Source organism: Micrasema longulum, unplaced genomic scaffold (genome assembly GCF_059751315.1).
Source record: "Micrasema longulum isolate JH-2025_06_02 unplaced genomic scaffold, ASM5975131v1 h1tg002545l, whole genome shotgun sequence".
NCBI lineage: Eukaryota > Metazoa > Arthropoda > Insecta > Trichoptera > Brachycentridae > Micrasema > Micrasema longulum.
In genome coordinates, this window is record NW_028279684.1 from 22,603 (window position 1) to 48,983 (window position 26,381).

Here is a 26,381-nt window from a genome sequence, read left to right on the forward strand (position 1 = left end):
GCCGAACTTTATTTGTTTTCGTACAAGCAAATTATAGGCCTTAGGTTGTCAAAATCTGGTTGATAACTTAATAATAATTAACAAATATTGTTTATTTATAGAAATATTTTATTTAGATACATTAAATCCTAGTCTATATGAGATAGGTGCACACATTTTTCGAAATGACATATATTAATGTTGTAAGAAATAATAACTTTTTCAGGAATGTAGTTAATGAACAAATAAGAAGGTTAAAAAAAGACGCCATAAATTAAAAAAATTAATAGAAATTATTTATAATTATTTATAGAAATTATTATTTATTTGAAAAAATTAATAAAGTGAAAAATTTCGTTTGAGAGGGATAATAATGGAGGCTGGTTAACTCCAGATATAATGGAAATGATCAATATAAAAACAAATTGTATAGAATGCAAAAAAATAGAAATGCTTCAGAAACTATCAAAAAGTCATATAAAAACACATTATCAAATGAATTAAGAAAGGCAAAGAAGAATTAAATTAAATAATCCACAATAATAATAATACTTTTGAAAATCTAAAATACCTAATGTGTGCAAAACCATCATAATAGTTTTAATTTAATTAAAAAGACACTTTATATAATTTTTAAATATATATATATATTTGGATAATTTATGTAGCGCCGTTTTTGTGAAAATCACCTCAAGGACTCTGTACAATAAATAAATATCTCACCACGTCTTGCAGCTACAGAGCGCATGGACGGTTGGGATTCTTGTTACTAGTCTCCAAATATGATATACAGGAGCTAGATTACAGCACGTCTTGCAGCTACAGAACGCATAGACAATAAGAAATCTAGCCCCTATTTACATTTTTTATTTGACAATAAAGTTTGGAGATTTAGTGATATTTAAAAGAATTAAATTAAAAACAAATTTATCAAAATAGAAGTTAGATTACAACAAGTCTTGCAGCTACTGAGCGCATGGACGGGGCTGGAATTCTAGACCTCATTTACTAAATTTGGATATTTGATAGTTAATTACATTTACCTATTGAAGCTAGATTACTAATCGTCTAGCAGCTACAAATTGCATGGACGAGTGAAATTCTGGCAACTTAAAACTATCAATAAATTTACAAAAATAAACATTTGCCTCATCAAACATATGACGTTCTATCCTCTCTGCCTACCCCTAAGGGGAAACGGCGGGATGAATTATTTGTTTGTTTTTGATTTTCAGCACTTCCTCATATTAGGCATCTAATATCTTAATAATCGTATGGTCCCAGAATAAGTTTACGGACCAAATGGTATGAAACTATTTTAAAGTAAGCTTTTTGACCAACATCGAGATTTTTCTTTCTAAAATAGACCCATGACCATGATTTAGGCTAAGGGGGAATTTAAAAAATATAAATAAGACATTTGAATAACAGACGTATTTAAGAAAGGGATGTTACAATAATTTTTATTGCCCTAGATAACATATGCATTTTTTTCCACATTATAAACAAAACACAAGCACATTCTATCTAATTGAAATTTTAATGTCTTTACTTTTTTGGGTTTTTTATTTTCAATGTTTATGATTTATTTTTGGTTTATTAATTCTTATGGACGAATAAAGGATAACTGTCTAAGTAATATTCTGTTTTGTCTATGAAAATATTACAGGTAAGTTTGTATGGATTAGTATTATCATTATATTAATATAAAACAACTTTACGTAAAAGCTTTATTACTATACGCACGTAAACATTATTCTCTACCTTCCGTTACAAATACAAGAGTTACTAGATACTCCACCCTGATGCTGCAAAAATAACTTGAAATTAATACAATTTTCGGTCAAAGAGGATTGGCCTACTACTCGGTTAAAGTGTACAATCTACTTCCATTGTCCATAAGGACAATTAGTAAGTTCTCACAATATAAAATTGCTATTAAGAAATAGAAAGTGGAGGTGGGTTGCACACGGATCGATGAGTGGATCAAGTCAAATAGGTAAAATGTGTGTACTGTTTATGAAATTTGTTCTATTGGTCTATATAAATTGGTTCTGTTTTTTATGAATATTTTAGTTTTTTTATTGTTTATTATGTTAATGATAATTAGGTTATTTAGATTAATTACGTTTTTTTATTGTTATTATTATGTTAACTTTGTTAAATAGCTAATATTAGGCATGTTTCACATTTTGTAAAATGTTCCCCTCGGCACGGGACACCCCAATGAGGGAACATTATTTTGTATAAAAAAAAGAATACAAACAATGTAAAAGTATAAATAAATAAATATTGAAACTGAATCGGTAATTAATTAGTTGTGACGAAATGGAATTAAGTGTACGCGATTCTACCAACCGGGTTTGTCTCGATAGAAGTAAACGCCTTAGATATTTCTAACGAAGAAATGCGAAATGAGCCGTAATTGTAGATATTGTAGAAAATGTATCGGATATTATAGAAAGCGGTTTGTATTCACGATGCTTGCAGTAATCCTGCCAGCAAAGTGGGTGCATCATGGCGCTCAGCGTGCGGGACTCCAATTATTAATTTTTGCAGAGAAAGTGGATACCGGCTAACAAAATAGTACTGATAATTAAACGAGAATTGTCATTTATGTTTACAACACAATTATAACGGTCAATTATGGCGAAACGCTATCGCGGAGATGAAAAACTTCAATAATCCCCTCACCATGCCTCACTTTCACCGCGCGCATTTTTTATGCCGTCGCGTAGTGTTGCACGATGGGAAAAAATATAATTATAACACAAATGTGAGGTAAAAAAAAAGTTTTTTTTTGTTTTCTCTAAAATTTTATTGCGCACCCAGAAATATTGATTGACACAAGAGAGTAGACAAGTAAAGGGTCATTTGATAAGAGTAATTGGGCTATGTATAGCGTGTGAGCTCGCCAATATATGACAGTAAAAATTTTATTGTCTTTGAATTTCCTAGAGTTTTAACCATCGAAAAAAAAGAAGATTGCAAATAAAATCAACAGACAATGGAAATTTGATGTGTATTATTTTAATAAATTGTTTATAACAGAAAAATACATAGAGAAATATGCATTTTTATTTTTTGTAATAAAAACAGTCTAGTAAATTCGAATAAATAAAAATACGCTTTATATTAACAATATTAATTAAAATGCAAAAATAACATTGAAAACTTGAAAAATAAATATTACTGAGTGTTACAAACATGATTTAAAAAACGGATAGCGATTAAAAGTAAAAACTATCTTTAGTTTAATTCTTATAGCGATAAATACATAAACATTATAAAACAGGAGTTATACAAATACAAAAATAATATTGTAAGTAGGCGGCTACCTACACGGTTAAATTTCGAAACACCACGCAATTTCTTATCTCGGCTACGCTATGTAAAATGAAAAAAAATATTTAAATTAATAATTTCATCACGTCATGAAGTCGCCCCTGGGTAGCGCCTGCTAACGTCAATCAACAAAAACATCCTCGTTTTAATTACAATATTTCGGCTACGCCATAAATCTCTTTTTTTAAATAATTTCTTACGTCACAAAGTCGCCCCTGGGTAGCGCCTGCTAACGTCAATCAACAAAAACATCCTCGTTTTAATTACAATATTTCGGCTACGCCATGAATCTCTTTTTTAAAATAATTTCTCACGTCACAAAGTCGCCCCTGGGTAGCGCCTGCTAACGTCAATCAACAAAAACATCCTCGTTTTTATAACAGTATTTCGGCTACGCCATGAATTTCTTATAAAAAATGTCAAAACGTCACAAAGCCACTCTCTGAGTGTCGCTACTGACATCATTAACAAAAACATAATTATTTGTGCTTTTTTCAGGTACGCAACATTTTTTTTAAATACACCTACCTAACCGATAAAATACTATTAGTAATTAAACCAAGGTGTGCTTTAAAGTTCATTATGGCGAAATAATATTATTTATTATTAGAATATTATTGACACGTAGTTCAAGCATTGCTGCATTCACGTTGCTTTACTTCTGAGAGCTCAACTGCTATGTTTTTCTATGGTTATGTTAATGTCATCTGTCATGTATTGGCGAGCTCACAGGCTATACTTACGCCGAGTAATTGAATGAATGAAGTTTAAACTTAAAAAATAAAACAAATTTTATTTTACATAAAACTGATATTTTTATATCATGTCAAATAGTATTTCATGTTTTAAAGATAATGTCGGTCAAATGTCCACAATAGAGTTATATCCAATTTTCATTAGTTCTCTCATTAGATGAGCAAAGTAGGGTAAAAGAAAATAATACCCTGGCAACACTAACGAAATGTTCATTTAGTTTTTTTTCGACAATCTGACGGATGGAAAAATAATTCAATTTTTAAGTAATGCATTTCTTACATACACATTCATTTTCTAATTACATATGAAATGTGATTGCATCCTGTTTCTTTAAGATCCTAGCAGTATTTCTACACTTTAAAAAGACACAATACGACATGGTTGAATTCAAAACAGGAGTTGCGTACTGAGCGACGTCTACAAAGAAACTAATGGGTCAAAACGTAAACCTACTCATTTATGAGTAGTTAAGTCGCCTTTTGTTTGATGTGCGTATGCGGTTTCTGGACTATTCTTAATTCTATGCATACAAAAATATATGTATAATTCCTAAACTTATTTTATTATATACAAATAACATATTTATGGAAAAATATTACACACTGTGTTAAGTATGTAATACATAATTTATATAAGACAATATCATAAGATATCAATGTATAGTATTTGGGTCTTTATGGTGATTTTTTCGTCTTAATATATAAATGAATTAATATTTTCTAGTACAAAGTGAAAATATGAATTGTGCACTTGACTATTATAATTATATTTGAATTCAGTAATTATTATTTATACATTTAAAAAAAATCTAACGAGATGTTTGATGCAGATTTGTCAAAAACCAACGATACAACCAACAAACAAAACGCCAATAACCCGTACGTGTGGAACGCGCCAAAAGCTAAACGGAGATTTTACAGAAAAAAGGACGCTAAATAATAGGTACTAGACAGGACTAGGGCGTGTATTCTCCCGCGGCATCTCGACCCCTATCTTAACAGGATAAAAATGTATTTTTTGTTTTGATCAAAGTTCATCACGAATTGTGAAAATGCAGTAAAGAATAAAAAATGTGGTAAAGTAGTTTTAACCGCGTGTTAATGAGATCATTGTGTATCATATATGATACGTTGCCAAGAAAAGTATTGAATAGACTAAATAAAGGAAAAAAAGTTAAAGCAATACAAATAAAGCTTAAGTTATTTTAAATATTGATAAAAAATATTTCAATGAGGAACTTTAGTCCTACGGGAAATTGGATAAAATTAATGTTTTCTTGCGCGCGGTGAAAATTGGAGCATAAAATTGTGAGGCAAAGTTTCATGAAAATGAAAGAAAAAAAATTTTTTTTTTTTAAATAAAAATTAACCACTTTGAATGACGTCACTGGTTCATATAAATCAACCTATGATAAGAGAGTTATGGACGATTTCCAGTTTGCTTGCCGTGAATGGACCAATGCGCAGAACTGATCGAGAATAAGGGGAAGACAACCTCTGATGTCACACGCGGAGTTATTTCAGAAATACAAAACTTTACAAAATCGTAGCGCTGATAAATATATATATTTTTTTTTTAATTGGCTTATTTTAATAGTATATTAAAAAAAAAAACACTGAACTTCCTCATTATATTTTATTTTTGTTGATAAAACGGTGTTATTTCATTATTGTTTTATATTCCGTTTCCTAAAAAGGACTATATTTTAATTTATTTGGTAATCGCGTTGCTTAAAATTTAATAGAGAGAAATCCCTGCAAACAAACTGCGGTTGAAGTTTGGCGAGAATTCACATAATTATGTACGTGCATAAGATTGTGAACGCTTAACTTTTCAATAAAATAAAATAAGGTCTTTAGGTTACACATTAAAGCGACATCCTCTTATTACTTGTTTTATGAAAACGAATTGGTATATATTTTTATTTTTCGAATAAAAAAAACTCACCGAGAGCTTTCATGTACTCGTCGAAATTCTCGCTCTTGTCCAATTTGTACTTTTTGCCTTCCCACGCGGCCATTTTGAATTTATAATTGATTTTTCGGCTATCGGAATACAATAAATCACTACACCCGCGCGCGGTGACAGTTCAGGTCAGAATAATAAAAAATCGCCTCCCCCCACGCGTACATATAGTGCACGGTGCACGGCGCACGGCGCACGGCGCGCGGTGCATGGGACCGAGGTGTGCTGGAGAGGTCGATGGAGGCAGATAAGGAGAGCTATCGATGAAGTCATTCAATTCATATTGAAATTACATGTTTATTTGAGATATCAACACACCTATATCAATCATTGTTTACCTAGGTATTTAATTTTCCCCATTTGCCTCTCCAAGTACCAGGAAACTATGGAGCGTAAGAGTCAAAATTATTTCTATACAGAAGAAATTATTTCTTCAATATCAATACGCTCAACATTAAATTTGGTATGTAGTTTTTGAGGATTACCTCAGTCTCGCATGAAACCATCGAATTAAAAAAACATCATTATTAATTTTTGATAATCAAATAAAGAAAACTAAATTAAGATGTTTGGTTAATATTTTGCATAAAAATAATTTTTTGTAATTATCAAGAAACATCTACAAAAAAACATCGCATTGATTTAATTTAAGCGGACTTTAATATTCATGAAATTCAGATAGTTATTTATTTTCGTACATAAGTTTGTTGTACATTATTTGAGACATACGTCCCAACTCCATGGGACTAAAAGTCCTGTGTTAAGATGGGACGAGTAATTAGTTGACACAGACACATGAGTATATCACCACAAAAAGAGAATCAGAAACAAAAAAATATATTTTTAAAAAATACATATATATGGCACATCAATATGGTAAACAGTAAACTCAAACATTCAGAAAATCATCAAGGAGTTTCCCACTCAAATTCATCCCACTAAGGAAAATCCAGTCGTTAACTCCTTTCTTGAAAATATTTTCATCCGTGCCACCGCTACACCACGGTCGCCGCTTTATTATTTTTATTTTATTTCTTTAATCCTTATCTTGGCAAAACTTTTATTCACTACACACTCTCGCATACACACAATACTCACACACCCATACACATATACACTAAATAAGAGTACGCATTGTATTTTATTTATTTTATATTATTGTGACTATTATTACTATAATTATTGATATACATTAAAAAAAAACTTATTACTACTACGAGACTTTATTTATATAAACACCCAATGGGTATTTTTATGGACACATTTACACATAGAAAATTATTATAAAAAAATTAGAAAGACTCAATGATTTATAGTAGACTTTGTGGGAGTGAAAGCGGGAGAGAGGTGTTTATAATTTAATTTGATTCAGTGATCGTTTGAAAGAAGACAACTTGTTATCAAAGAAATCAAGACTGGTATGTTTGTTGGCAGACCTAGGCATAGGGGAATGAAAACCATAGTTAGTTATATGGTTATCGGTATGAAAGAGTAAGAGTCTGAGGTTTCTAGTTGGGATATTTAATTTTATTGAGCTTTTATTAATAATCTAGTAAAATTATATTCGATTGTATAAATTGCATCTATCTTAAATTAAATTTTATTAAAATTAATCTTATATAAATTCTAATAAACTGCTTTAATAACATATAATGAAAACTAAATTTTTGTCAATTTACAATTTTTAATTTTTCCATTGTGACTATTGGTGTTCACATATTTATGAAAACAGGTAAAAGATGTTTAGTGTTATTATTTTTTATTTTATAAATTGTATTAATATTGTGATATCTTTTACTGTTTGTGAACTTAAAAAAATAATAAATACGAAAAAAAATAATTTTTTTTTCATTTTATTTTTATCAAAGTTTATAATGAATTATGATAATGCAGTTGAGAATGAAAAATATGGTAAAGCAGTTTTAACTGGGTGCTGTTTTACTCGTGTTATAGTTCACGAGACCATATGCATATGCATCTTATGGGACACATTGCCAAAAGGGGGTTAATCCTGGACTTCTGGGCATTTACATAGTAATTGAATTTCGTAAACGTAAAGTGGAAAATTCAGAAAATATCGTAGTTTGCGCGAACTTCTACTCGTAGCATATGAAAGGAAGAACGAGACATATTTAAAGCACGTGTAAATTAAAAATGACGTATTTTCAAATCATACAAATAAATGAATCAATCGTATGTAATGCCGAGAAATATCTTATTCCCAAAAAAACTCCCTCTGTGTGTGTTATATTGTTAATGAAAATTTCGAAGCAGGTTCTCAATAATTATATTGATGATTGTAATATAACAAATCGTACCCGAGGGCATGTAACTGGCAGAGGAAGGATGAAAGCCGATTGAACGCGGTTAAAATGAGATCTCTTAGAGACGAATATGTGAGAAATCAATGTATGACAGGGTTACGAATGATGAAATCAGGCGAGAGTGTAAATCTGAGTCAAGTATAATTGATAAGATTAAGAAAGGGTCTCTGAGATAATTCGGTCATGTACAGCGAATGGACGACGAAAGAATTGTAAAACAAGTTTATATGGGGAAAATGAACGGTAACGTGAGACGAGGACGACCGAGGAAGACGTGGCATGATCAGATAAACCAAAATATTAAGCCTGGTCATGTCAAAAGCAGACAGAACCGCAGGGCATGTATGACAAGATGTATGAATGTGGAAGAAGTAAGAAATATATATAGACATGTGTGGCGGTCCATTCTCTCTGCCTACCCCTACAGAGAAATTGTGTGATGGTAGCAGTAGTTGTAGTATCCGAGGGGTTTATGGTGACTGTTAAATGACCAACACATGTTCTAATTTGAATTGTAATAGGTTTTTAGTTCTTCATTGATTGAATTTTTGAATTTTTACTACACATGCACATTTTTTATTTGTCACATCTTTTGCTACGTTTTTTATATGGTTTTCATTTTTACTATGTTTTTAATACATTTTTAACTATGTTTTTTTACTGGGTTTTAAACATGTTTTTTATTATGTATTTTACTATGTTTCTTACTATGTATTTTACTGGGTTTTTAAATACGATTTTACTATATTTTTTAATACGTGTTTACTATGTTTTTGTAACTATGTATTTTACTATGTTTTTCACTATGTCCAGTACCTTTTCTATGTATTTATTACTGTTTCTTATATATATTTTTTACTGGCTTAGAACGGGGTAAATAACCCTAACTAGATAGTCAAAACAACGTTGTATAAATGTATAATTTTATGTTTATAATATGATAAGAAATAAATAAAAAAAACAAATATAACAGACCTCCAATTTTATTCCAAATATATTTATGATCATACTTAACGTGCTTCTGCCCATCTTGCAAAAATATTAAATAAAATGTAATAGATTATAAATAACGATAATACGTCGATTAAGTAATATTACTGATAATTTCGGAGATACTACATTACCGTACATCAAATTTAATTTAAACTTGAAATTATATCATAATAACATAATCCAATGTTACGTCACTGGGACATCTTGAAGTTCTAAGATAGATAATGACTGTTGTGTTTTGTATACTCGTATCTTGCAAAGAAGCATGTGAAATACAAAAAGGACAATAATATCAATCAGTTATGAGAAACATATTACAAAAGAGATGAAGAACATTTAAGAGAAGGTAATATAGAAGTCTAGGCTAGACTAGACTTCCATATTCCCTTCTCTAAAATGTTCTTTATCTCTGTTGTAATATGTTCAAATCTAATACAGTTGTGGTTATGTGGTAGTATTGTGGACTCATGGACTAAAGGTCCTAGGTTCAAATTCCGCTCTACCAAAACTCAATTGTCATTTTTAGCACATGTTATTTACAACTTTTAGGAAAGGGTCTGAAAATTAAAATATTTGAATAAATAATAAAAAAAACTAGTATTTCTCTTTTTTTTTTTTTTTTTAAATATAAAATTTCCTTCAATAAATAAATTATACGTAGTATTTACACGGGAGCGTTCTAAAATCGATGAGTTCATTTTTATTTTGTTAAAATCCTTCCTATGCATCGACCCCATAGTGCAGTGCACCCAATAAAGCAAACAAACCTTTAAATTTAAATATTATCTCTAAGCAAATTACGATTAATATTTATTTTCGTGACTGAACACGCCTATATCAATAAACCAATACCTGTAAAGTATTTATCTAATAATCTAATAATTATTTTATCGGGGATTTGAAAACATCAAAAAAATATAATCACGGTGGTGGTAGCATTTATCGAGTGATAAACCTGCTTTAAATAATCTATTGCATTTTTTTATAGGTGTATTTATTTACTTTATTTTTATAAACATATAGTTTTGCATTCTTATCTTATGATAGATACTAAAAATACTCGTATATTTTCGGTGAATTTTTAATGAGGAAATAACGAAATAACGAAAACATGAAAATGGGTTTAAAATCTCGGGAAGACGCTTGTAATCGAACAGCACGAATTGTCATTTCATTTCATCATTTCTTCGCGATCTTAATATACATTATTGTAATCAAAATTCAAGTAAATATCTGCAAATATTGTCATATAAACTAGCGGACCCGACAGACGTTGTCCTGCCTGAACGTTGGCTTGCCTAATATTAGCTTGGAAAAAGACTTTTAATTAATAAGTAGGTACCTAGGTACTTGTTAATGATTGAATTTCAAAACTAAAAATATTTAATATATTTAAATATTGAATTTAAGTAGGTACATAGGTACTTGTTTATGGTTAAATTCCAAAACATAAAATAATTCATTTTTAAATGTAGAATTCTTTTTGCAAATTTCGAACTCGGCTCTTCTCACCAACAGGGGTGCACTTTATTCATGAAGGCGATTTTAAAAAATGTATTCAATGTCAGTTGATATTATTTTAGTTTTACCAAAAATCCAGTAAAAAGAAATAAATGGGAAGAAATTATATGGAATGCAAGGAAAAAATTGGGATCAATAAAAAGCAAATGTTGTTTGGAAACATTCAAAAAACAAACTTTTTTTAAACACAAAAAAACAACATCCTTTCATGTTTTTGTATATGCATTCTCGTTAAATGCGACCCAATGAAAAAAAGATTTATGCTCCTAACTTTTTTTTACCGATTCGATTGAAAAATTGCATATCTACGAACACGCGCAGCGCAAAGATCTACATTTCGCTGAAATCCGCACGTAAATCGGTTATGCCGTTTCAGTGATATCACACGTACATAAGAATTATGTATATAAAGATTGTCGGCGGAAATATGAAATGCTAAAACTGACGAAGTATAAATTGTTTAACCCTTTGCTGCCTGACGCTGACGGTACAAATTTGTCCAGATGTAAAATAACTCATTTATCCGATCTCTTCTATACGAATACAATTATTCATGTAACTAATCATTGTTTTGAGTAGTTTTAACGATTTTGAGGTAATTAGTTCTAAAAAATAAACATAGTTGTCTCCATCAGTTATAGATGTACCTTGTTCCTCCATTGTTGAAAGCTTTTTATATATTTATTTTGTTTGTGTATTATAAAGCTGTTGAACTTTCTTTGTTTCTTTGCTGTTCTTAATATGTGCTTTTGAAAAAAGTGTTAGTATAATTTAATTCCCGAATTGAGTTGCAGTAACTCTTACGAATGTTATTTATATGTATTATACTTTGTATTATATGATTTATAAATAAATAAAAAAAAATGACTCCTGCGGATGAGTTTTACGTAGAGCTCCATTACGCACCTTAATTTTATAATTATGATAGCAAGTTCTAGTTTTTTAAATGCGGGTTTTTCAATTATTTTTGTAAATATTTCGTATCGGAAAAATAACAACTTTTTACATTGCAATTCCCTGGTGGTACAGATTTGTACCACTATTTTAATTTATATATAAAGAGTTTTAAAAATAAAAAAACAATATAAATATATAATCGTTTTCAAGGTATAAATAACATAATTTTATATTAATTTTATTTTGTTTCGAATAATAAGACAAATTTGGGATCACTCCGTGTGGATCCGTTGACGAAAGGGTTTTCTTAAGACCGAGTTAAAAACAAAAACTTTTTATATTTATGTGTTATGTCATTACTATTTTAACTGTTTTCTTTATTTTTACAAGTTTGTACAAATAAAAAATAACTGTCACAAATAATAACAGTAATGAGTCGCTTAACTCGAAGGATTTGTAGTTGTTAATGATTTTTTTACACTTAATTTATTTAAGAACAATATTTTGAGTTTGTCCAAATTTTTTAGACTAGATCTGGATTCATCCCCCCTGGGAATTACCAATATTAATATATTACAACATAGATGAAGAACATTTTATAGAAAGGAATATGACCTGTCATTAGCTGGTTTAAGTGGCCACTTTACTCAATGTGTAACATTCACTATTCTGCCTATGTTTGAACATCTATTTTCCCGCCAAAAAAAACAGCTGATCCAAGAAATATAAAAATTGTCACGTATTTTCAGGCGTTGCCTAGTATGGAGGTAAAATACTTAAGTCAGAATCACACCAGCATCAATAAAAGTTTCTGGTCTTTAACTTCACAAAGATCAACAGATGGAGGAGTTGCAGGAATACAGGTGTTCAAACATGATGGTGAACCAGCCGATGACAGGCCATAAGCCCTTAATGCTTAGACTTTTATAAAATGTTCTTCATCTCTGTTCCAAGATTCTAATCATATTTTACTTATTTAATTTACTTTTTGTACATACATAATTATACATTGGCGGGCTTATTGTCAAATGGATTTTTTTCTAACTAAGGCGTTATTTATATAATTTTGGCTTCAAAACGTATGCAAGAAAAAATCAGATATAAAAAAAAATAAACGCAAATATAGAACTAGCATAACGTGTATATACTCATAAATGAATTATTATCGATACAAGTCTACAATGGGAAATAGGGAATAAAGATGGAGGAATAGTGGAGAGATTAAGGAAGAGAAAGAAGATGTTATAATTCTTGTTTTCAGGACATATGTTTAGATTTCTCCCTCTTTTTAGAGATCTCCTTTTCAAGAGCTCCTTTCAGTTAGTTCCTTGGTGTCAGTTTTAGAATTTTTCATTATTTTATCTATTTTATTAGGGATTTTTACAGCTATTATACAAAAACCAAAAATAAATATCCGTACCTTAGAAGATAAAACATGTGAGTCCAATTTTTTTCAGTTTTGAAGTTAAAATTGCAGAAATTATCGCAATAGGCTATTTTATACGAGAATAAAACCCAAGTCCATTTTCGTCGCATTTTTAAAAAAAAAATATATTTTTTAATCGGGATATGGTCCCGTGGCTAGTGTTTCAGACTTACGGAACCTTTGAGCGTGTCCGTGGTTCAAATCCCACTCTACTCCAACTTGATTCCCATTTTCTGGTGAGTTATTTACAACTCGTTGAAAGGCTGGGGAGGAGCTTATAGGACAAACTTAAAATCACTCTCTATTATTCAAAAAAAGATTGCAAAAATAATTCTTAAAAAGCCCATAACTTACCCATCAAAACTAGTATTCGAAGAACTTAATATACCAACAATTGAAGAAATTTTTAATAAAGCCTCTATCTTACAAATTTTTAAAGAAAAAACAATTGAAGTGCAAAATTCAAGTTACTCTAGATTTTCTAATAATTTAATTTTGCACAGATGTAAAACAACAGCAGCGTTAAACCATTATACGTACATGGGTAAAAATAAACTTTAATAAACTTCCGGAAAACTTAAAATCTATAAAAAATTATCAAACTTTTAAAACTAAAATTAAAAAACATCTAAGACTCACCCCTTCCTAGACTCCATACCAAAGAATGTTTATTTTTAATTTTTAATTTACCTTGTTTATTTTTTATTTTAATTTACTTTGTTTATAAAAAAAAAAAAGTGAAACGAACTCCCTCTCTAAACACAAGTATCTACTTTATTAGAGAGGTAGAAACGTTATATATAAGATGTTCTGTATATTTACCTATTTTGTATTTCAAAAATGTATTTTGTAAAAAAAAAATATTCAATAAAAAAATAAAAAAATGGCCCCCAAAATTAAATATTTGGGTAAACCATAAGAACGCAAATATTCATTAAATAAAAATAAAAATATCTCAGCCACCGATTATCCTCTTAATGCATTGAAAACCTTTTGGTTTTTTTTGTTGAATAATTTTAAGATGGTTTGATTATGTTTAAACGATACGGTAAATTTAAAAACCTTATTATGGAAAACTTTTTTTTATTGTTTAATTTAATTTGGTACAAATTTAATTAATAATGTGCAACAAGTCCTTATAATACGGTAACTACAAAATGCAGTGCATACGGTGCAAATATTTTTTTTCTGTCAGAATGACAAAATTATTTTCGAAATATAAGCATTCGAAGCTACCGAGATTCGGTAGGTACTCGGTACTTATTCTGGGAAAAGTGGTTTTGAAATTCAAGCTTTTTAGATCGATCGCAGCGCGCATGCGCATCACGTGACAGGGGGGAAGTAAGGCGACAGGGAAGGGAGACTATAATTCGATTGACTTTTTCGTGACTACTAACTGGCAATCTTGACCCTCTCAATACGGGAGACATAGTCTCCTCTGTCAGTATAGCCTCGATATATAACTTATATGTAAGAATTCTTCAATGGACTATTATAGTTTGATAATGTATATATCACCATTTTTGTGATCACCTCAAGGGCGATGTACAATATAAATATTTTAGCACGTCTTGCAGCTACAGAGCGCATAGACGATTGGGATTCTAGTTCTTTGCTTCCAATTATGATATATTTTAATTCAAACAGATAAGACAACGATAAGTACACCCCATCAACATTACGTTTTGATTTGACATTGAAGTTTAGTGTTTGAATGATATTGAAATTTTTTTAAAAAAAAAAACTCATTTTAAAAAATGGGAGTTGGATTATAACAAGTCTTGCAGCTACTGGGTGCATGGTCTATTGAAATGCTATTTAAATTTATTAATTAAAATGTAGACCGCGCTTACAAAATTTAAGTATGTTATGGTTGGTAACATTTACATATTGAAGCAAGATTACCAATCGTCTTGCAGCTACAAAGCGCATGGACGAGTGGAATTCTAGCAACTTAATATTATATCAATAAATTTACAAAAACTCTGTAGGAACTTAAACTTAATAACCATAAAGGAATTACAAAAATATAAATACGAAAGACCTTAGAACTACTAACTATAGTCAACAAATCACAAAATCAGCCTAGTTTTTATTTTTTATGTTAAATAGTAAATAATTATTTGAATGGACAACAATCCAAAATGTACATTTATGCTATTTTTTTATATATGAATAGACTCTCACGAGTAATTTTATGTTTGGTTGGAAACAAAATTAAAATTCGTACAAATGGCTTTCCGAATTTTTTTGTCAGTGTCACATTTAAAAAAATGTTATTTTGTAAAATTTTACAAATTATTTATTTTTTTAATTTTGTAATTACACTTATATTTAGTTTTTTTTTAAATCAATAAAGCAAGTTATAAAATAGGCCGTGCCGCACAGGAATAAATAGACGAAATAGGTAAACTTAGCTAAATTTATAAAAATGTAATTCGGTACTTAAATAAAAGAAAATACAATCGACTGAACGAGTGATAGTTGACTTAAATTTAACAGAGAAAAGAAAATCTGAAAAACTTTTATTTATTTTGCGCGGAAAAGGAAAGGGTCAAAAGAATTGAGTGAAATTTGATTCAAGTTGTAAAGTGGGTGAAATTCAATCAGAATACAATCAAGGTAGGAACCCCACTTGAACGTAAAGTAGGCACCGGTATACTTTTTATACTATCATATATTTTTATACTATTATATATTTTTATATTCAATGAATTTCAATTTTATTTTGTTACTGACCACAAATTTTAATGAGAGTATTTTGTATGAGAGGACCAAACTGAAAATAGTGTCGAGTCCTGAAATTCTAATTCTGAATTATGAAACTGAAAAATCTAATACCACAACTTGATATTTCCATTTTTCTAGCACTAGCAATTTAGAACTTTTAGGAAATGGTATGAAAATTGAAATTCGTATCTGGGCAAATATTGAGAACTCAATTTTTTTTTCCATTAAAAAATCGTCACTCGTAATAAACGATCATCAATGGGGAAGTTCAGTGCTACGGAAAATTGGATATAAAAATTGTTTCCTTACACGCGGTAAAAATAAGTTCTAAAGTTAAATTCCTAGACAATGTATGAACAAATAATGAAAAATGATTTTTACAAAAATGAACTACTTTAAATGACATCACAAGTTCTTCTAAATCGACCAATGATTTTTTTCATTTCATTTCATTTTTTTTGCACCACAACAGGCCAGGAGGCCCAATTAGAGTGGTGAATTACATTACAAAACAACCAGGCTTGAGAAAAATCACATTTTAATTTTTGTGTTCTCACCGGGAATCGAACCCAGAACCTTCCGTGCGTGAGTCAAGCGTCTTGACCACTACACCACGGAGGCCGATGATAGAGTGCTTTGATAGATTTCCGGTTTTCGGGAAGCCAACCCCCCAATCAGGACAACTCACCTAAGAGAAATAGTGACGTCACGCGCGGAGTATTAAAAAAAAAAAATACGAAACTTTAAAAAATCGTAGCGATGATGATATGATAAAAAAATATTTTTTAAATATTTGATAGTCTATGACAAATAAAAAAAAAAAAAAAAAAAACACTGAACTTCCTCATTCTAGACGAGTGCATTCGGCTCGATGGGTACTCTCAGGTTTGAAAATCCTGAATAAGGAAATCGAGTGGAGATAAGTCCGCCTAGTAGTGAAGTGGTTGGTAGCCTTGATCATGCTTGAGATCCCAGGCCCAATTCCTGGGAAGGTCGACATGAAGTGTTGATTGAAAAGAAGGTTCTCTGGGGCTGATCGCCGTTTCACTTCATGTAACAGACGATCAATAAACGCTGAATTCGGTGAACCAATGCAGTGCCCTACGCACCATCGAGCGAGGACAGGGGTACGACATAATGACAATATTTAATTCACCAATACCTAGACTACACCGGCTAACGAGTATGGTGAAGTTGATATATTTCGTCTGCCTTTATATAATTATGGGTTATGTATTCAAAAGGTTATAAATTAATTTGTATAAAATTTCTTAATATTGTACTTTATTTACTATTTTTTTTTCATGTATTTCTATAATAATGTAGGTACTTATGTGTATTTATTTGTATATACATATATTTACATATATGTATATGTGTGTGTGTGTATGTATGCATATGCATGTGTATGTGTGTGAATGTTTTTATATGTAAATGTACAAAATAACTTTATATATACCCATATACGTATGTTGGTACATTTCCTTATTATTGTATCTTTTAGTTTTTCTTATGTTATCTTTAATTTTAACTAAATGTACACACAAAATATTAAAATAAAATCGCTACAAAAAAGGAGCCTTACATGTGATTTAATTTTTCATTTCAAAATTCTAAATAATGTGGTTGATTCGCCGTATCTTTTACAAAATATTGGTTTCCGTTGTCCTCTTCGCTATACTAGATTAAATTCCCTTTTTTATGTACCAACTTGTAAAAACAATTATACCTCGAATTCATTCATTAGACGTACCTGCAGAAATTATAATGGACTCAGTATTGATGTAGACATTTTTAACTGCACGTTGCATTTATACAGAAAATTTCTTCATGGGGTCGATTATTTGGGATAGTTGCTGAATGTGCATCTTGAGTGGTTTATGCCGCATGTTATGTATATGTTTGTGTTTGTTCTAGATGTGCGTTTATGTGTGTGTGCGTGGATGGCTCGGAGTGTGCACTCGGTATTTTTATTTATTACCTCCATGGAAAACGCAAATGTAAACAATTATTCTTTTCTCACTTGAATTTTTTTTGTCACATTTAATGTTTATATCTTTTGCATAATTTATGAAAACTTAATTGGTCTTTTTATGATAAAAAATTGTTGTTTTTAATACTTATTATGTATGACTGTGTGTTTTCTGAATAAAATAAAATACTTATGTTTTACTGCTGCACTTGAATGTATTTCTAATTAACGTAAAAGCCCGTAGGGCGTGTAAATTAATAAATAAATGAATATATAATGTGAGGTTTGACAAGTCGGGAGAATGTCCCCGTATAGGTTAGGTCAGGAAAGAGTGAGGTTAGGTTGGATTCGATCGGAACATATTTGTTTCATAGATCATTACTCTTAGGGCGGATAGAGTTCCGACCGCAGGAAAATGCGGACAGGAGAAATAACATGAAGCATTATATGGCTACTAAATGATTGTTGATTAACGCGAGAAGTATCTAATTACTACGAGTAGATATAATGAACTTATTGCGAATGTTGGAGATTTGGTATCCATTCCACGAACAGTACTTCGGCGTCAGATTGGAAACCTGAGTGTGGACGATACTCGTACGGCGAGCATAATATTGCGGTCTACTCTTACTGAAATTAATATGCTTCATACCGAGTACTTCTTGCATTGCATAGTTTTTCTGTCACTCTCTCGCAGATACTTCCCCGTTATTGCGCAAAAAAGGCAACAGCCCGTCGGACAGATTATTTGTTTATTTATTATATATACGGCCTAAGCCAATTACAACAGTTACATGAAGAAACATAAATACAAGAAACTGAACAAAAAATAACATAAAACTATGTAGCAAAGACAAACAACGGCAATACAATAATGGTATAAAATATATTCATAAAAACGAAAGACATAAGATTTCGAGCTAAACCATGCCAATCCAACTTCATTCTACGCTGTTTAGTCGCGAAGAGATCGACGAAAAGCCGGAAGATCTATCCCAAAGAATTTCAATTCATGTGACGAATTGACTAATCTACACATTCTGGACATTGGGGCATAAAAACAAAAGTTGCTCTTAGAAGATTTAATAAATAGCAGATTTTGACTTCTGGTGACGTGGTTGGGAACATGAAAATAAATTGATTGCAACAGAGATGAGACATCACTTATAGCATCAAGTATTTTGAAAATGCATATAAGGTCCATCACAGTTCTACGTCTCTCCAATGAAGACAGATTAAGAGATTGCTCTATTTCAAAATAGAAATAATTACCCATCTGTAGTCCGAGCAACCATGCTACTTTTCTTAGAAAACGGTGATGGACAGACTCGATATAGTCAATATGAGTCCTGTAGAATAGAGACCAAATAGGAGAAGCGTATTCTAAGTAAAATCGAAGTTCCGTTGTCCCGTTTTCCGCACCCCAAATCATAACCGATTTTGTTGTTTTTTTTATTTTTAGAAACAGTATCAGAATATTTTTTTTTGCTCAATTACTCAAATAGTTAATTTAATTTAAATTAAGGGATTTTATTTAAAAGATCATGGACTTAGGATGATTGGAGATTTTATTCTCTCACAATCTTGATGTTTATTAAAATATTTTTTAGAGTTTGCCAATCATCTCATCAATTCAAATTATTTAACACGGATTTAAAAGGGATACAGGAGTTAAAATTTTACATTCAAATAGTAAAAAAGGATCGTAGGTTTTCACGGCCTTCAGAATACAGATAGTGTTTTTCTGGGTTATTATGCCGTGTTTGTGGGCTTTGTATTGCCGACGTTTCGGAGCACGTTGCAGTGTCCATCTTCAGGGCTGAATGTATGAGTGTAGTTTTTAGTGTGTTTAATTGTGAGGAATTTGTACCGTGTCGCAGTCGGGCAATGTATGTGGTTAAGTGTGTGGAGTTTGTACCGTGGGCTTTGGAAGCACCGGGTACCATGAGGTTCGTAGTCGTAACCCATCATCCCTGTTTATGTTATTAGGATGCTTGTATATTTCTATGGCTTCCTTTATTAAACGGGCTTGATGATTTTTGGGCTTTCCAAGGACATTTGGCTCAAATGAGAAATTATGCCCTGTTTCTATGTAGTGCTCTGCAAGAGCTGAACCTCTCGCCTTCGACAATTATGGCGGTGCCGGCTTCATTTTGGAAGAAGTACGGGCCAATGACCCCGCCGAACCAAAATCCACACCAGAGAGGCTTTTTCTGGGTGCATTCGCAACTGATGGATCTTATGTGGATTGATATCTCCCCAAATACGACAATTTGGCATGTTTACTAAGCTATTCTTCCAAAAATGGGCCTCGTCGCTGAAGACGATTTTCCTAACGAACGTACCTCGACCTGACCACTCATTTTGATCGTAATGTTTAATTACAATATTTGAGTTTGTCTTTGTTTATTTGAGTTTGTTTGAGTTTGAATGTTTAATGGTTTGCACGCGTTACTCAGAACTGTAACTTTCCATGATGATTTGCCCAGCATTAATTATTGTAACCTCTAAATTTGACAGCTGTAGCTTTATCAACATGGCCGCTATTCAATGTCAGAGTTCGAGCGCTCTACTATCCACTATCTAGTCGAATCGAATAAGAGCGAGTTAAGGTGATTTTAAACGAAAATATGAAACCAATTATTCATAGATGGCGCTTTTATATTTTTTTATTGAAAAATGACATTTTTACGTTTATTTTCAATGGAAATTTTACAAAACTTGGTTTGCGGAAACTTTACACTATATTGATTGTAACAAATACCATAACAATATAATTTAGGTTCTTTTCAGAAATTAGTGTATGAAAAAAAAAAAGCTAAGTTAATAAAAAAATATAAAAGCGCCATCTATGAATAATAGTTTTAATATTTTTGTTTAGAATACCCTAATGAGGGAGTTCAGTGTCTTTTTAATTTGTTAATAGACTATTAAACTAAGCCAATTTTCATTTTTTTATTTTCATTTATCGCATTATCAGCGCTATGATTTTTTAAAGTTTTGTACTTCTGAAATAACTCCGCGTGTGACGTCGGAGATTCTTCTCTGTCAGTTCTGCCGATCGGTTTGTTTACTGTAAGCAAACCGGATAGCCTTCACAGCTCTCATATCATTGGTTGGTTCATATAAATCAGTGACGCCATTTTCAAAAAACTTTATTATACAATTAAATGGTCTAATTTTTACCGCGCGCAAGAAAACAATTTTTTTATCCAATTTCCCGTAGGGCTGAAATTCCTCATTGTGTGGAATACGAACAACTTCACGTCATGCTACGTGTTCCGATTCGCCTTCTGCGCCGCGATTATGAACGCTTTCTTCATCGGTACATATCGAGACGGTTTAAAGTAACATCGATATTTATGTTCAAAAATGTGTATATTTGTATGAAAATTCAAAGTACGAGTATTTTCGTCAGTAACCTGTAATTAAACATGAAAATAAACCATGTCCTATATCTCGTACAGCAAACGTAATTCAACTTTGTAGATAAATTTTATCTTCCAATTATAATACGGGCCCTGACGACCATTTTCAAACATACATGACGATATTATGTCGACTAAGGGTCCTTTACTCTAATAATAAAGAGAGTGGGGTCTTTAGCCACCCAGCCCACTCAATTATTCAATACATAAAGTAAATAATGAGGCACTTCCGTCCATAACCATTGAATAAAATCTCGCCACCCAGTACAAACGTACACTATTAACAAAATATATATTATTTTGATAAAGCATGCAAATTGGCGTGGGCAGGTACGAGATAATAATGTATTTGAATACTATTTCAAACTACACGAATTGAGCATTATTTGAATGAGACTAAATTAATTTAGCTTTATTTAATTCCGGTCGTTTTCAGAATATAATTAATACTGAAAAACTTAGATTTTTTTCACAAAACGGACTTGGTGGGCCAGGAGTAAATAAAAACTCAAGGTAAATAAAACCCCTTTCCGCGCCTTATGTTGTCATTTAAAAAATCGCTTCTGAATATTAATATCGGGTTGAGGTCCCGTGGCTAGTGTCTCAAACTCACAGATCAAAGGTCCGTGGTTCGAATCCCACTCTACCCCAACTTGATTCCCATTTTCTAATTGTGAGTTATTATAATTATATAACTCGTTGAAAATGGCCCTCAAAATAAATATTTGGGTAAATCGTAAAAACGCAAATATTTAATTAAGAAAATATTCAAAGCATTAACTTTGTGGTCCAACATTTTATTAAATAGTAAATAATATTGTACATCACATACAGACATTTCTGTCTACCGGTTTCGAGACGTATCTGAGAAGTCAGTCACACTAATTACACTAACATGCTAATTCCACTACACCAAAACTTCGCTTTAGTAGTTACACGGATAAAAAAAAACATACAATATAAAAAAATATATAATCAGTTTAAGTTAGCTACTAAAAGCATGCGTCGTATCAGCACGTTGTTTTAATATGTTTGTGCAGCTACTATGGTGAAGTAATCCAAAATAATAATATCTTCCCATTTTTAGTATATACATTATTGTCGAATGCAGCACTGGTAGATCGATGAATAAAAAAATATGCTTTTGACTTTATTTTTACGGATCAGATTGAAGATTTTAAGATCTACAAACATGCGCAGCACAAAGATCATTATTATGCAAAAAACCGCACGAAAATCGGTTAAGCCGTTTAGGAAGAGTTTAGTGACATCACACATACAGGAGAATTATATATGTAAACTAGCTGACCCGACAGACGTCGGCGTCGTCCTGCCCGAACTTTGCCTTGCCTTGGAAAAATACTTTTTATTGATAACTAGGTAGGTACCTAGGTACTTGCTTGTGATTGAATTCCAAAACTAAAATTGTTAGTATTCAAATATTAAATTTAAGTAGGTACTTGTTTATGGTTGAATTCTGAAAGATAAAATAGATATTTTTTCAAATGTGGCATTCTTTTTGCAAACGTCAAACTCCGGTCGTCTCACCACCAAAGGGGTGTACTTATATAGGAATACGATTTTTAAAAATGTATTGAATTTAATATTATTTTAGTGTTACCAAAAATCCGATAAAAAGAAATAAATGGGTAGAAGTTATAAGGAATTTAAGAAATGAATCTGATTGAGATCCACAAAAAACGAATGCTGTTTGTAAACATTCAAAAACAAACTTTTTTTATACACAAATAAATATATATAATCTATATTTCTCTGAAAACCGCACGTAAATCGGTTAAGCCGTTTAGGAGGAGTACGGTGACATCACACGTACAGAGGAATAATATATATAACTAACTAACTAAACTAACTAACCATCACGCCATTTCCCGGGAGGGGTAGGCAGAGAGGATAGAACGCCACACCACTCTGTCCTGGCACACTTCCTTTGCTTCCTTCACATTCATACATCTTCTCATGCACGCACGTCGATTATTCCGACTTTTCACATGACCACTTTCAAGAATTTGTTGTACTTGATCATGCCATGTCTTTCTCGGCCTTCCTCGACTTCTACAACCAGACACATTCGCATCATAAATCTTTTTAGCCGTTCTTTCATCATTCATTCGCTCCACATGACCGAACCATCGCAAAAGACCTTTCTTAATTTTGTCGATAATGCTTAACTGAGCCTTGCATTCTGCTCTAATTTCGACATTAGGGCACCTATCATACATTGTTTTTCCGCACATTCGCCTGAGGGATCGCATTTCAACAGCATTCAGTCTACTTTCGTCCCTTTTTTTCCAACTCCATGCTTCGCTTCCATACATTAGGGTTGGTACCAGAACTCCATTATGAACTGCTAATTTAGCCTCTTGCGATAGACACTTATTTGCTACGACAGACTTTAAGGCACCATTAACTCTGTTACCGGCACTAACCCTCCTTATAATATATATAAAGATATTATATCTGAAAACTTTAATTTTCGACATTCATCCTCTATACTTCATTTATGAAAATATCTGAAATCAGATTTACGTGTGTTTAAGTACTTCTACCTGTTCATGAAAACAATAACATGCAACGTTATATAACACGATATTGTAACAATGTTTACGACCGCCTAAAAATACCTGTTGGCTGTTGGTGTGTGGGTGCGTACATTAATAATACCAAAAACAAATACCCATGTGCGCGTGTGTATGTGAGAAATATTCAGTGTGTCCACAATGTCTGTGTCGTCTGTCTACTTAACTGTTTCATGCAACCTGTCTTAATATAGGCGTAGACGAAAAGTATTTATTAATTTTAAAAAAAACAATACATCGCACCTTTGAAGACAAACCGTTACAAACGAAAATACAAAATTTTACACGGGAGCTTAAATAAAAAAAAAATACAAGACTTGTTTGCAATAGAAGATCATGGTACTTAGAGCCATCTTTTGGGGTCATAATGATGGATATGTTTGATGCTTACAGACTGGCTGGTTTTCATATTAAAATTTATTTTAAAAAAAAAGGAAAACATTTCTAATAAGGAAATATGAAAGTCTAGGCATTCACAGGGCTTATGACCTGTCATTGGCTGGTTTAAGTGGCCACTTTACACGCTGTGTAACATTCACCATTCTGCCCCACCGGATCGGATGAATCTCACCCACGTGATAAAAGGTTTGAGCTCTTTTACTTCACAAAAGTCAACAGATGGAAGAGTTGAGGAAATGTGGATGTTAAAACATGGGCAGAATGGTGAATGTTACACAGTGTGTAAAGTGGCCACTTAAACCAGCCAATGACAGGTCATAAGCCCTGTAAATGCCTAGACTTCCATATTCCCTCTCTGTTGAAATAAATTTAAATATTTATTTACACTATAACATCAAATTCAGAAAAGTTTTTTTTTTTAAATAGAACATTTTTAAATAAATTCTTTAAAAAATTCGTTAAGTAACGGTTTGTCTTGCCCAATTTTTTGTAATTGAAAAACAATTCATATTCTCATACAAGTTTTATGTTGACAATGCGCGTCTCGCGGTGTTTGGCTACTATGCATGAGGTGGCGAACGACGAGTTCGATTCCAGACAAATTCGATGCGGAATAATAAAAAATATATACATATTACAATAGAGATGGAGAACATTTTACAGAAGGGAATATAGAAAAATTTCGGCCTCGTAGTGTAATGGTCAGCGCGTTTACCTATCATTCACGAGGTCTCGGGTTCGATTTCCGACATAGTTGATTTGAATTATTTTTTTGAAAGGGTGTTTTCACACCAGAATATTTAATAGTCCCTGGACTGGTACCTGAATCGTAAGACGGATCACCGTACCTTTGTGTAACAAAACAATGATCAAGATACGCTGCGATCGATGTACCAATGCAGTGCCTTATGCACCTTAGGTGCGAATAGGGAATGATGATGATGATGTTAAATTAACCATTCTGCCTGGATTTTTTAAACATCTATATTCCTTCAATTCATCCATTTGTTGATGTTTATGAAGTTAAAGAGCTGAAACCTTAAATTAAAAAATATTTTCAGGCGCTGCCAAGTATGTGGGTGAAATAATTCGATCGGATAAATCTCACCCTCATCAATAAAGGTTTCAGCTCGTTAACTTCACAAACATCAACAAATGGAAGAATTGAAGGAATATAGATGTTAAAAAAAAAGAAAGGCATAATGGTGTGTAAAGTGGCCACTTAAAACAGCCAATGACAGGTCATAAGCCCTGTAGACGCCTAGACTTCTATATTCCGTTCTCTAAAATGTTCTCTATTTCTGCTCCCTACAAGGTTTAGTCCAGTTCTTGTCTACAAAAACTTGGAACAACTCAAAACAATTTTAAAAAATATATATACTTAAAAATAACTGCAATATCTTCCATTGGCTAGCACCTGAAGCGTAAGACTAACGAGCACCACGCCTCAATGAAACAAACAACAATTTATGGACATACATTTATGTAAAAAATATTTATCACGTTTTTATATTTAGTGTTTGAAATAGTTCTGTTAATGATGTTAATAATAACAAAGAAGAAATTCAGTGCTACAGGAAATTGCATATAAACATTTTTCCTTTCGTGAAAAAAAAAAAGTGAAAATGAACTACGTCACAAGTTCTTCCGAATCAATCAATTACAGAGTGTTGTGATAGAGTTCCGGTTTCCGAGAAGCCAATTCACTAATCAGCAGAATTCACAGACTAGAACTTGTGACGTCACGGGCGAAGTAATTACAAAACATTACAAAAATAATAGCGCTGATAATACGATACATAAAAATAACTTTTTTAAATATTTTTTTTGGCTTAGTTTGATAGTATTTAAAAACCACTGAACTCCAGAATTACACCGTCCTAAGTCTAAATTGGTCTGTTTTGAGTTCAGAATGCAATTTTACTCAATGCTTTCCCTTAGTATTTATTACACTTACGTATCTCTATTGATTTTTTGGACGAAATATTGTGGGGGGGCAACACCAACAGCCGCGAGGTTGGCAGGTCCGAACTCTGATTTGGCCCGCAA

General features: G+C 31.7%; 1 protein-coding gene across 2 annotated transcripts in view; it reads right to left on the bottom strand.

Annotated features, from left to right (window-relative positions):
- Positions 1-26,381, bottom strand: part of fabp (fatty acid binding protein) — a 46,522-nt gene that overhangs the window by 12,493 nt on the left and 7,648 nt on the right. The window contains exon 1 of one of the 2 annotated variants that reach the window (XM_088240646.1): positions 6,028-6,181. The exons of the other annotated variant lie outside the window; for it this stretch is intronic. Coding sequence (XP_088096772.1) covers positions 6,028-6,100 — 73 coding nt within the window. The 5' untranslated portion in view covers positions 6,101-6,181. Of the gene's footprint in view, positions 1-6,027; positions 6,182-26,381 lie in introns of those variants that run through there. 2 annotated transcript variants of the gene reach the window in all.